Below are 14,465 nucleotides of genomic sequence, written 5' to 3' on the forward strand. Positions count from 1 at the left end.
ATACGTATGGAAATAAGGTATTTCAAATTTATTTTTATTTAAATGTATTTATTATTTAATCCATTTTAGATTAAGCTGTAACGTAACAAAATGAGGAAAAAGTCAAGGGGTCTGAAAACTTTTAAAGCACTGTAAATAATGAAAGTAGGTTTCTTATGTCTCGTTATCAAGTCTACACAGCTGGAGAGGGAGTTGGCTCTATGAGCTGAGCTGCCTGACAAAGGATATTCTACTCCTGGACACACACACCTGTGTAGTTAGTGTAGTCCATAAAGCCAAAGGGGTTATTGAAGTAGGCTAGTCTGTTCCACTCTGAACGTTGAGAGTTCTCCGTGGAGGTACACTCTGGATGTCTGGTATAAAGGCCTGCTTGAAGCCTGTGTTCTGGGAGTTCCTCAGAGACTGGGGACAGGTCTGGCACGCACACCACCACACACACACACACACACACACCACACACACAACACACACACACACACACACACAACACACACACACACACAAACAAAACCAATTATCTGGACAATTTATCTAGGATGTTTGTGAATGATTTGCATATCCTTGAGCAGTGACTGTCTACTCTAAAACACACAGGCTTACCATCTGCCTCTTTTGCTTGTCCCGGACATAAACGTCCTCAGAAGCCCAGATGGGATATTGCTTGAAGTCCTTTTTTTGCAGCCGGAGCATGGGGGTCTCCTTGTGCGCAGAACCGGATCCAGCCGTAAAAACGTCTCTTGTTGTATTTTTACAAGAACAATTTGTTTCGCGGAGACGCCCTCCCCGAGGAACTAGTTGTAGTTTTTGAAAATAGCTAAACAATATAAAAGATGACATCATAGGGGGTTTTGTCATTATATTTTCTTCTTATCTTTTTGAATACASAACATCTTTGTTTTTTCAGTTATACAATTTTAGATTCAGATTTATAGGTTGCATTGAAACACTGTTATGGTGCGAAGAAATTATGAATATGATGTCAAAAAGTGGTAAACTTCCACTGAGGTCGAATTTTCACTTAGTCATGCACTGATGGCATGTAAATCTAGGATTCTATCAACGGAATGATAGGATCCATACACACAATAATTACAATATTTTACTAGCACTTCAATGTTTAAAAAATATATATTTTCAGATTAAACKATAGAGAAAAGTGTTGGGCTACAAACATATTTTGAAAGTATCAGAAAWCATCAGTTTCCCTTCATCATTTCACCTCTTTTTAGGGACATGATGATCAAATCAAACAGTAATAATTATTYTCCATTATTACATGCCATTATGAATATGTAAGTATTAATAAAAGTACAGTTTAACAAGTATTGTGATCAATAATTTTTACACTAAGTACACTGCAGGGTTAGGGTTACTGTCGTACAGTGCAATTAGTGTAAGAATGAATATGCTTAATTACACAGTAATATGTGCACTGTAATTAACTCATTTCATTAATATTTATGTGGTCAAATGCCTCAAATAGGCATCAAATACATTATTATTATTGAGTTTGAGTTTAATTTGTGAGTTTTAATCCTTGTTGTGAATGTCCCCCACAATGTGTAATCTTAAAGGCTAAATACCGTCCGCTGACTAACTCAACAAGTCAGATATATTGCTATTTGTTGGTGCAGAATACATACCCCATGCTACGATCAGAGATTTGTCCATACAGAAGCACATAGAGCAATGCACACACGGCGACCATGAGCGCCAAGGTGAGAATTCCCTGGAATTGGGCTCTCATGTTCAAGATAGAGATTGAGAGAGGATCTGCCTKGGTACAGTTGAGACAGAGACTATAAACATCTTCTTAAGAAGTGTATGGTCGCTGACTTGTTTTTTTTATACCTCTCTCCTGCCCCTTTTGGGCACGTGCCTGGTTTCACAAMTGTGCCAGCCAACACAGAAAGAAATAAAGGTTCGTAAATGGTTCTTCCTCAGTGCTTAAGGTCCATTGTGAACTCTTGCCCGATAAAGAACCTTTGAATTAAAGGACAAGTTCCCTTTTTTAACATAATTCTATTTTTAAGGTAAATGCCATGTTACAGAAGTGTGCAGACATTTTTTAAACAATTTCACCTTGATTTGAGAAACTTATCCACCAGCGACAAACTTTTTCATGCTCGTTCTATAGTTGCAGAGGGACAGATAAAACATGAACAAAGGCTCCAAAAACACCCAAATACGTCATTTTCAGTATAGCGATGAAGGTCTATAGATGTTGTACACATGAAAGTGTGTCATTCTGAACTTTATCTGGAGCATTATATTCCCTTTTTTTAAGGCCAACTCTACTAACCCCATTTATCATTTACAGAAGAGCATTGTATTTCGTCTGTAAATTTCCTCAACCGTACAATTTTTTTAAAGCGATGGTGATGCTCTTGAAATGACAATTTTTCGCAAAACTCTCAATAGGAACACACTCATAAGGTATGATATMAATCATCCTAAACTTCTAAAATGCAGTGCTCCCGAATAAGTGCTCTGGAATCCTGCACCTACACTTTCTCCACTTGACTGCACTTCCCTTCTCAACACACTAACACAATACATGTAATTGTACATTTCAAAGGAGAAGAAAACCATCCCAATTTGCGTGGCGCTCTATGCTATGAACTATTTGTCCAGAAACATACCTCTTGTGATCTACATAGTTTGATTATCAGAACGTGCTGGTGAACTTCTGGACACTTTCGTGAAAAAGGGTTGAATCAAGTCCAACTACGCTGACGATTTGAATTGGCTGATACAGAATTCTGTTGCCAGATATAATTTTGTGCTCAGCTGGTCGAACTTAGCATAGTGGCTAATTGTGCCAGGTCTGCCGGGTCTAAGCAAAAGTATAGCCCCATGTTGTGTACATACAGTGGCAAGAAAAAGTACGTGAACCCTTTGGAAATACCTGGATTTCTACATAAATTGGTTATAAAATTTGATCTGATCTTCATCTAGCTCACAACAATAGACAAACACAGTCTGCTTAAACTAAGAACACACAAAATGTTTGTGTTCTCATGTGGTGGGGTGGCAGGTAGGCAAGTGGTTAGAGCGTTGGACTTGTAACCGAAAGGTTGCAAGATCAAATTCCTAGGCTGATGAGGTAAAAATCTGTCATTCTGCCCCTGAACAAGGCAGTTAACCCACTGTTCCTAGGCTGTCATGGAAAATAAGAATTTGTTCTTAACTGACTTGCCTAGTTAAATAAAGGTAAAAAAACAAGTATTTATTGAACACACTGTAAACATTAACAGTACAAGGTGGAAAAATATGTGAACTCTTGGATTTAAAAACTGTCTGACCCTTCTTTGGCAGCAATAWCCTCAACCAAACATTTTCTGTAGTTGCGGATCAGACCTGCACAACGGTCAGGAGGAATTTTGGACCATTCCTCTTTACAAAACTGTTTCAGTTCAGKAATATTCTTGGGATGTCTGGTGTGTACTGCTCTCTTGAGGTCATGCGACAGCATCTCAATCAGGTTGAGGTCAGGACTGACTGGCCCACTCCAGAAGGCATATTTTCTTCTGTTGAAGTATTTKTTTTATTGATTTACTTCTGTGTTTTGGGTCGTTGTCCTGTTGCATCACCCAACTTCTGGTGAGCTTCAATTGGTGGACAGATAGCCTAACATTCTCCTGCAAAATGTCTTGATAAACTTGAGAATTCCTTTTTCCATCAATGATAGCTGTCCAGGCCCTGAGAAAGCAAAGCAGCACCAAACCATGATGCTCCCTCCACCATACTTTACAGTTGGGATGAGGATTTGATGTTGGTGTGCTGTGCCTTTTTTTCTCCACAGATAGTGTTGTGTYTTCTTTCCAAACAACTCAACTGTAGTTTCATCTGTCCACAGAATATTTTACCAGTAGCGCTGTGGAACATCCAGGAGTACTTTTGCAAACTTCAGACGTGCAGCAATGTTTTTTTTGGACAGCAGTGGCTTCTTCCGTGGTGTCCTCCCATGTTTAATGTTTTACGTATCGTAGACTCGTCCACAGAGATGTTGGCATGTTCCAGAGATTTCTGCAAGTCTTTAGCTGACACTCTAGGATTCTTKTCAACCTCATTGAGCATACTTCACTGTGCTCTTGCAGTCATCTTTGCAGGACGGCCACTCCTAGCAACAGTGCTGAACTTTCTCCATTTATAGACAATTGGTCTTACCGTGGACTGATGAACATCAAGGCTTTTAGCGATACTTTTGCAACCCTTTCCAGCTTTATGCAAGTCAACAATTCTTAATCTTAGGTCTTCTGAGATCTCTTTTGTTCGAGGCATTTTTCACATCAGGCAATGATTCTTGTGAATAGCAAACTCAAATTGTGTTTCCACTCCCCGTGCTTACCGTGGCTACCGTCGTACTGGTCAGGCACCGTGTTATGCGGTGGAGCGCACGGTGTCTCCAGTGCGCGTGCACAGCCCGGTGAGCTACCTTCCAGCTCCCCGAATTGGCCGGGCTAGAGTGGGCATCCAGCCAGGTCGGAGGGTGCCGGCTCAGCGCATCTGGCCGCCAGTACGTCTCTACGGCCCAGGATATCCTGCGCCGGCTCTGCGCACTGTGTCTCCGGTACGTCTGCACAGCCCAGTGCATACTGTGCCAGTGCCCCGCATTTGCGGGGTGAAGATAACCACCCAGCCAGGACAGGTTGTGCAGGCTCCAAGCTCGAGAACTCCAGGTGCCTCCACGGCCCAGTGTATCCGGTGCCTCTGCCAAGGACAGGGCCTCCTGTATGTCTCCCCAGCCTGGTGAACCCTGTGGCAGCTCCATGTACCAGACTGCCCATACGTCTCCTCACTCCAGTGATGATCCATGGCAAGAAGCCTCCAGTGATGATCCATGGCACGAAGCCTCCAGTGATGATCCATGGCAAGAAGCCTCCAGTGATGATCCATGGCACGAAGCCTCCAGTGATGATCCATGGCACGAAGCCTCAGTGATGATCCATGGCAAGAAGCCTCCAGTGATGATCCATGGCACGACGCCTCCAGTGATGATCCATGGCAAGAAGCCTCCAGTGATGATCCATGGCACGAAGCTCCAGTGAGGAGTCATGGCACGAAGCCTACAACGACGGCCTCCAGTTCGGAGTCTCCAGCGACGGTCCCCAGTCCGGAGCCTCCAACGACGGTCTCCAGTCCGGAGCCTCCAACGACGGTCTCCAGTCCGGAGCCTCCAGCGACGGCCTCCAGTCCGGAGCCTCCAGCGACGGTCTCCAGTCCGGAGCCTCCAGCGATGGTCTCCAGTCCGGAGCCTCCAGCGACGGCCTCCAGACCGGGGCCCGCAACGAGGGTGCCCAGTCCGGGGCCCGCAACGATGGTGCCCAGTCCGGGGCCCGCAACGATGTTGCCCAGTCCGGGGCCCGCAACGAGGGTGCTCAGTTCAGGGCCCGCAGCGAGGGTGCCCAGTCCGGGGCCCGCAGCGAGGGTGCCCAGTCCGTGGCCGGCGACGAGGGTCCCCACACCAGAGGTGCCACCAAAGTGGGGTGAGCCAGTGGTGGAGCGGGGTCTGCGTCCCGCACCTGAGCCGCCACCGCGAATAGATGCCCACCTAAACCCTCCCCTATAGGTTCAGGTTTTGCGGCCGGAGTCCGCACCTTTGGGGGGGGGGGGGTTTGGGAACCATCCTTAGGTAGCCCTTTCCCTCCTTTCATTGTGGGAAGTTAACGTTGTTTGTGGCACATAGCCTTAAGCTTCACGATCGTTTTTGTATTGTTTTTGTCGGCGTCATCACCTAATAAAAAGGAATATGTACGCTTACCACGCTGCGCTTTGGTCCTCTTCTTTCATCGGCCGTGACAGGTAGTGTATGTTTTATTGCACTTGCTATTTATGAGTGGTCAGGGATGTCACGCACTGGACAGTTACATATCATTCCCGCTCAGAGATTAGTTGGTGGCCTGAAGAGAGGCTTGCATTGTGTACCACAAGATGAAATTAACCTGTTTCTTATTTTAAACTGTACCTATTGTATAATAAATAATATTATTAGTCTCGCTAGCTGTGAAGAAATGGCAGACTAATCTCTGACTCTCCTTATTGTGTTGTTGTATAGAACTAATAGGTTACACTAAACTGTATTTAATTATCATTGGTTCTAACAAAATTAAGCAAAAGCCACTTGTTTTCGACCCATGTTTATTAGCTGTGGTAGAAGTCTGTTAATGATAAACGAGGCAGTGGATGAGCCTATTATTAAACTATGACGGCGCCAATGAGAGACACAGTTTTACACATCTCGGGTCAAAATATGGACCAGTCTGCATCATCCATGACTCAGTGGCTGGCTGCTAATGACCAGAATGTAATAACTATGCTCCTGTCTTTCTAAATGAAATTGTAAAAAATATATAATAATTCAAACCATATGAAACAAACAAACTAAAATGATGTATTTCACAGCAATCTTAAAAACGAAACAGTGCTTTAAAAGGTTTTATTTTATTCAATCACCTGGGTTCAAATTGCATGTCCTTAACCCAGGGCTAAGCTTATTGAATATTCAAATTAGGTGACAATGGAACTCTGTGATTGCCAAGCTCTGTAAACTGWTCCTAAGAACTCACTTAGATCTGGGTTAAGTGCAGTGTGAACCTGTGTGTGTGGCCGCCTAATGCTTCCTTAATGGCAAGACTCATGCCCCTGTGTACACTTCCTCCTCCTTGGGCCTGGCTTTCAGGTGTTTATTCACCAACATCACAGAAGCGTGATCGTATGATCATTCACACAAGGTCAAAGTTCTGCCCTGGTGTAATGGTTAACAAGTTGTTTTAAACTCATTGAATGGGTTTCAGTTGTAGGTAGTTGAAATCCCCATGAAGATGTACACCTGTGGACTCTTTTTCTTAGGATGGCTAATCCAACTGCTAGTGAGGTGGTCATTGGGTAGTATAGGGCTGTGCATAGACCTTTTGGGGGGCATATGCTCAAACGAATAAAAGAGCACCCCCCCATACACACACAAAGAAGAGGGGAAAGCAGCACAATCTGACGAGTCAATTATTTTGCTGAACTATTTTGAACTGTAATAAATGCTGCACTAAACAACGACCAACACAATTCCAGGCAAAATAGAAGATTGTAAGAAATACTGTAACCTACTATTASTATATCCAACCCAACTCCATTTGTTACCATTACCATGTATCCCAGTAGTTTTCAAACTGTTTGATCCGCGATCCCCAAAAAGGAATGGTACAAAACGTGCGAACCCGRGCACACACATGCACATGTGCACACACWAACYTACAAGCACAATCGCTGAGAAAATGTAGCCTGTCATTACAGTCACAAACGGTGATGCATTTTCAAAATGCAAGATAGGCTACAGAATTAAACTGCGTTTTACACCTGCATTTGGAGTTGAAAGTCATTCACGTTAGTGGCCAATATCAACAAGGGATATATCATGTCACTTCTCTGGAGTCCAGAGCAAGCAAAATTATACGGCCTAGGCTACTTGTAGCAGAGGTTGCAGGATTGGATGGAAAGCATGTTCTGTCTGCACCCATGCCATCACTATGGATGTCTGCCTGCAGAGTGCTCGTTGCCAGCCGGGTAGCCTTGTTCTTCTTCACAAATATCTTAATAAATTTGCCAGAATATGTTACATCTTCATCCCATAATATTGAAGGCAGTGCGATGTTACAGCTGCCTATCTTTAGACATACACTGAGTGTAGAAACATTAAGAACACCTTGCTAATATTGAGTTTCCCTCCCCCCACTTTTTGTCCTCAGAACAGCCTCAATTTGTCAGGGTATTGAAAGCGTGTTGAAAGCGTTCCACAGGGATGCTGGCTCATGTAGACTCCAATGCCTCCCACAGTTGTGTCAAGTTGGCTGGGTGTCAATTCCGTGGTGGACCATTCTTGATACACATAGGAATCTGTTAAGCGTGGAAAAACCCAGCAGCATTGCGGTTCTTGACACAAATTGGTGCGCCTGGCACCTACTAACGATACCCTGTTGAAAGACACTTAAATATTTTGTCTTGCCCATTAACCCTCTGAATGGCACACATACACAATCCATGTCTCAATTGTCTCAAAGCTTACAAATTGTTCTTTAACCTGTCTCGTCTCCTTCATCTACACTGATTTGAAGTGGATTTAACAAGTGACATCAATAAGTGAGCATAGCTTTCACCTGGATTCACCAGGTCAGTTCGTCAGGAAAGAACAGGTGTTCTTAATGTTTTGTACACTCAGTTTATAACCAGTAGCCACCCAAACTAGGTCTATSTAAAATATGAAAATTATCAATCAAATCGCCAGGTAGCCTATTGTTTTGGCAAATATGAGTRGGTAGTAGTAGTAGATTGCTAAACTGTATTTTACTTGGATGGTAATCGTAGACCTAGTCTGTTTTTGCCAGGCGCAACTGGAGGAAATYTAACAAGTTATTTCTGGTCACTAATCTGGATAGGTTAGTGCTATTCAGAATCCTTGGGATGTCCCTACCCTAAACCATAAACTTGACCCCTCTAGCCTTTGCGCGCGAATGTTGATGACTGGWCATTGGTCAACAATCAAGATGGTCAACTTTTTGGTTCTGAAGCATAGGTGAGAATTTAATGACGACTTGCGGGCAGTGGGTTCAGAAAAGCAATGACAAAAAATGTATACAAAAAAACWAACTATATTTTGGGGGAAATTATACCATCACCGAAAAGGGCACTTTGGAGACTGGAAGGGCAAAGGGGTATGTGCTCTGCACAGGTAGAGCCCTATCTGTACACGTGCCTGGGGTAGTATCAGCTTGTGTATATTCGGTTCTCAGTAAAAATGTATTTGTGCTGACTGAATTTACTGCTAAATCTCTCCAGACAGTCATAGCCTTTGTAATCCTCGATATGATCACGTAACCTACACAGTAGTTTATACATGTATGCACWTAGAAAATAGATTGTCAAACATCATTTAATTTGCAGAAAAGATTAACAATTGACATTATGCTATACACAACGTAAAATGTTTGCAAAGATAATTTCCAGCCATTGAAGAAGTTTATACATGCTTATACATACATTCCACCCATTAATTACATACATTACTTACATACATGTAAATACATTTTATAAAACACCAGTCTCAACGTCAACAGTGAAGAGGCGACTCTGGAATGCTGGCCTTCTAGGCAGAGTTCCTCTGTCCAGTGTCTGTGTTCTTTTGCCCATCTTAATATTTTATTTTTATTGGCCAGTCTGAGATATGGCTTTTTCTTTGCAACTCTGCCTAGAAGGCCAGCATCCTGGAGTCGCCTCTTCACTGTTGACGATGAGACTGGTGTTTTGCGGGTACTATTTAATGAAGCTGCCAGTTGAGGACTTGTGAGGCGTCTGTTTCTCGAACTAGACACTCTAATTTACAGGTCCTCTTACTCAGCTGTTCACCGGGGCCTCCCACTCCTCTTTRTATTCTGGTTAGAGCCAGTTTGCCATGTTCTGTGAAGGGAGTAGTACACAGAGTTGTATGAGATCTTCAGTTTCTTGGCAATTTCTCGCATGGAATAGCCTTCATTTCTCAGAACAAGAATAGACTGACGAGTTTCAGAAGAAAGTTCTTTGTTTCTGGCCATTTTGAGCCTGTAATCGAGCCCACTAATGCTGATGGTCCAGATACTCAACTAGTCTAAAGGCCAGTTTTAATGCTTTTTTAAATCAGAAAAACAGTTTTCAGCTGTGCTAACATAATTGCAAAGGATTTTCTAACGATAAATTAGCATTTTAAAATTATAAACTTGGATTAGCTAACACAACGTGCATTGGAACACAGGAGGGATGGTTTCTGATATTGGGCCTCTGTACGCCTATGTAGATATTCCATAAAAAATAATCTGTTTCCAACTACKAWATTCATTTACAACATTAACAATGTCTTCACTGTATTTCTGARCAATTGATGTTATTTTAATGGACATAAAATGTGACTTTCTAAAAAACAAGGACATTTCTAAGTGACCCCAAACTTTTGAASAGTAGTGAAAGATTTGTGTAATCTGTGTGGGTAGCTGGACAGGTGGGATGACTGACAGTGAAGGTGAACAGGTGATCACGGGTCAGGTGACAGAGGAATGGATGAGACTGAGGTAGGAATTCCTTTAACCATAAAGTGGTATATTTACTGGGTAGTTTGTGCAGCATAACAAAGGAAACAGAATAACATACATCCAATCAAATTCAAAATCACAAAGATCAAATCATAACAATCATTCTCATTATTAACATAATTAGGTAATTCAGCAATTCAGTTCAATAAGAAGTCAATAGGAATCGTCATTGGCTCGTAACTATTCATCATAATCATGAGAAGAATAATACAAATAATTCAATCAGTGATCGGTTATTCAATATAATCTCCATCAGTTTGATATCAGAATTGATCAGTTCAGCAAACAATGACGTTTCATATTTCATCCTTTCAAGTTTGTCTTCATATGTACATGTAATTTCATGACATATTAACCGTATATCGAAGGCATAATTGGCCTGTGATGATCTGTAGGGCCGTGATCATTGTCCATTTACATTACACAATAGGTTTGAAGCGTCCGCTCCAAGCCGCGCTCCGCGGTAATAACTATAAACCATAATGGCCCACTTTCCCGATCGCAACAGATAGTTCAGATGAAAGGTAACAGATTCGGTGGGTTCATGGACGCACAGAACGTCTGGATTAGAAAGCAGCGAGCTCGCGCGATGGCGATTGAGTTGAGATCTGTCAGACATTTCCACCTGACCTAATTAAAGCGACCCTGGTCCAGCTGAGCAAGTGGCCATGAATTTAAGGATTCTTCCACCAACTCCATGGGCCTTTTCTACAAGTAGTGTATGTCTGACAGGAACCGGTCCGGGCCTTGACAAGAATGATGAAGAAACACATTGAAGCTGTCATAAATCCAGATTGATAAGGAGTTATTTTGACAAGGTCAAGGAAAGAAGGCAACCTGTTTGTGTCAATTACTCGAACAGACAAGGGACTTTTTCTTGCAATCTAGCAACCAGATTCTTGTCAGTGTCACATAAATCTTCAGCAAAAGAGGTTCTTCAAAAATGTGTTTTACATAGCACCTTAATGTTGCTACTTAGAACCCGCTTATGAAGGTAGAACCATTTGTGGATGATTCTATATACAGTGCATTCGGAAAGTATTTAGACCCATTCACTTTTTCCACATTATACCTAAGAAGACGCTATGCTGTAATCGCTGTCAAAGGTTCTTCAACAAAGTACTGAGTAAAGGGTCTGAATACTTATGTAAATGTGATATTTCAGTTTTTAATTTAAATAAATTTGCACAAAAAAAACCAACAACCTGTTCTTGCTTTGTAATTATGGGGTGTTGTGTGTAGATTGATGAGTGGAAAAAACAATTTAATCAATTTTAGGAGAAGGCTGTAACATAACACACTGTGGAAAAGGTGAAGGGGTCTGAATATTTTCTGAATGCACTGTAGAACCATTTAAAAAATATCATCCAAAGGGTTCCCTACAGAGAGAAACAAATAACTATTTTTTGGTACTAACAGTGGAGGCTCCTTCAGAGGAGGAAGGGGTGGACCATCCTCAGTGAGTTTCATAAAAATAAAAAGTGAAACATAAAAAATATATATATTATTGATATAATTATACTAAATACTGTATATTCACGTCACCAAATAATTGATTAAAACATACCGTTTTGCAATGAATGTCGACAGTAGCCTCAACAGCACTCTGTAGGGTAGCACCATGGTATAGCTGGAGGACATCTACTTTCTGTCCTCCTCTGGGTACATTGACCTCAATTCAAAACCTAAGAGGCTTGTGATTCCCAACCCCTTCCGTACACTGTACTTCATTATTGTAGTGGGTTTATTAACGGGTTAGTTCTAGTAGCTATGTTGACTGTGACTTAGCTAATATGGTGACAACAATGTAGGCTGTYTGTAGCGGTTTGGTTTGGAAAGGTTTTTTCGCCTGGTCACAGACAACTGATGTGTTGAGCATTGATGTCCACAAGCGAAGAGAAAAGGTGAGAGGTGGAGAGTGTGTAGATACAACGATCAAAGGGATCCTGCTGTTTGTATGTGGCTGCTATGAAAGTGTACTGTGTTTGCATGTGATCAGGGATGTTTTCATTACTCCAATTCTGTTGAAAAATATTTATTAAACGGAAAGAAACGGAACAAAATGGTGGATAAACATACCTGAATTAGTCCAATAGAAGCTCTCYTTTGCAACTGTTGGACTAATGATTACACCCTAGATCAGCCAGATGCAGACAAGAGTGTGCAAGTCTGGCACCTTGATTACTCAAATTTCGCTCGACCTGTGCACATACGTTGTAAACTTTCTTTCATAGACTAGGTTGGAGCAACCTCATGATGGGTATAGGGAAAACTCAAGTATCATGTAYTAGCCTAAACATATCAATATTACATTGATCTGGATGAATGGAATATGATTGACAGTCATCCAATATACTGTATTAAAAATAAGGCCATGCTCATTAAAAAAATAATCGTCCTCCCTCATCTTCAACAACACCAGCTGCCACTGGGTACCAACTTGCACTTTTTTTCAAAGTATCCTATAGATCTTTAGCAACAACTACTGTGTATTGTGCCAGTACCSTACCCTATTGAGATCAAATCCTCCACAGACAATGGGACACTATCTTCTCAACTAAAAATAGTGCTCATTTGGARACTGGCGGGTGAATGATGTCTCTTGTTATGTGTGTGTAACTGTGGTGACAAGTGGAAAGAATTTCCTCTTGAAGAARAATGARGTCATTCATTCATCAACTACATTCTGCTCAATGAAAAGGAGTCTGGACTATGCAACTGACAGTTTTAGGCACTGTATGTTGCTGCATAAATATAACACTGCAATATTCATATCAATGCTTGGACTTAGCACAAACTGTTTGCATGAAACACATGGCTTGGGTAAAATGGGGTGTTGAATGGAAGTGCAAGTGAAATGGCTACATTATGTTGGTTTTGTGGTTAAGGCTGCTGCCTCTGGCACATGTATGGTCCCTTTGCCTGCATGGGGTTGAATCCCAGCCTGACTGGCTGTCTCAACTCTGTATCCTCTTTTTTTATTACGGCCAAACATAACCAGGCACATAACATAAGCATAGTGCACGTGTATTGTAAGTCTATTTCAAYTGTTTCACTTGTCCTTCTGAAGCCTTCTAATTGAAAAAGTGTCTCACYCGATTGATTGCTACCTAAGTTTACTGCTTCTGGTGTAGAGTGATGKAAAAAATGCAGTTTAGTTTCGCAGTAAAGAAAAAAGAAAATGTCCCCTTTGAGAAATTGGAGAAAGACACTTTTTCAGGAATGTTAGTGGTCCGTATGAACCACGAGCATTTGGAGAGTCTACATCGGCCTCATCTCACAGTGTATGCTCAAAGCAGAGCTCGAACTGCAATTTTATGCCACTGAATTTCACCCTTCTCCCTTGCAGCTCTTGTGTTGGCAGGAAATTGACAAATAAATTGGATTAAGGGTTGATTAACCACCTAGAGTCTAAGGATTTTTTTTACCCATATTTAACCCATTTCTTTGCAATAATGTACTTCCATACTACATTTCATTTTTTAAACTGATACTGGGTTACCTTCAGAAGAGTATTGTGAGCTTTGCTGGCATCATATAACCAAAGAACCAGCATGTACGTGTTCATGAGTCTCACCTTTCGATGGTGGGGTCATATTAGTTTGTAGCCCAAACTGTTCGGACGCAACAGGCAGAAGTTGACACATGGGCAGTACCGACTTCAGACAAGTCTTGTGAGAAAACATAGTGGTGGATCTTTGATGTTATGGGACTACTTAGCGTCCACTGATCCTGGGGCCATTGTTACGGTCAATGGCATCATTAACTTGACCATTTACCAGGACATTTTAGCCAAAAACCTGYTTTCCTCTGCCAGGAGGCTAAAACTTGGCAGCAAGTGAGTACCCAAAGAAATTATTAATTGACCACAAAATAAAACATCTCAGTCTCCAGACTTATTCCCCTTGAAAAGCTGCAATTTGAATTGAAGAGGGCAGTCCATAAGCGTGGAAAAAGGATATCAGGGATATGGAAAGATTCTGAATGAAGGAATGGTTTAAGAACCCTCTCAATGTGTTCTCCAATCTATAAAACATTTTAGAAAAAGYCTCAGTGTCATTAACCTCGCAAGGGGAGGGTGCTGGTGTAAGGGGTGCGTAATCGGTGGCAGGGAAGTCAGACGCAGGAGAGCAGAACTTGGTAATAGCCGGAGCAGTTTAATAGCAAAACCCATGGCATAAAAATAACAAGAATAATTGMGTCCAAAACCCGTCGCGGACCAAACAACACGTGCACAAGGACTTACAATAAACAATCCCGCACAAAGACATGGGGGAAACAGAGGGTTAAATACACAACAAATGATTGAGGGAATTGAAACCAGGTGTGAGGAAAAACCAGACAAAACACATG

The 14,465-nt window shown here is 41.8% G+C and overlaps 1 protein-coding gene across 1 annotated transcript in view; it reads right to left on the minus strand.

Annotated features, from left to right (window-relative positions):
• Positions 1-1,794, minus strand: part of LOC111955182 (alpha-N-acetylgalactosaminide alpha-2,6-sialyltransferase 1-like) — a 13,078-nt gene extending 11,284 nt beyond the window's left edge. Inside the window, 4 exon segments of the mRNA XM_070436172.1 lie at positions 250-318; positions 321-414; positions 601-814; positions 1,644-1,794. Coding sequence (XP_070292273.1) covers positions 250-318; positions 321-414; positions 601-814; positions 1,644-1,747 — 481 coding nt within the window. The 5' untranslated portion in view covers positions 1,748-1,794.
• Between the last annotated feature and the right edge of the window lie 12,671 nt (positions 1,795-14,465).

This window comes from Salvelinus sp. IW2-2015, linkage group LG30, assembly GCF_002910315.2.
Source record: "Salvelinus sp. IW2-2015 linkage group LG30, ASM291031v2, whole genome shotgun sequence".
Classification (NCBI taxonomy): Eukaryota; Metazoa; Chordata; class Actinopteri; order Salmoniformes; family Salmonidae; genus Salvelinus; species Salvelinus sp. IW2-2015.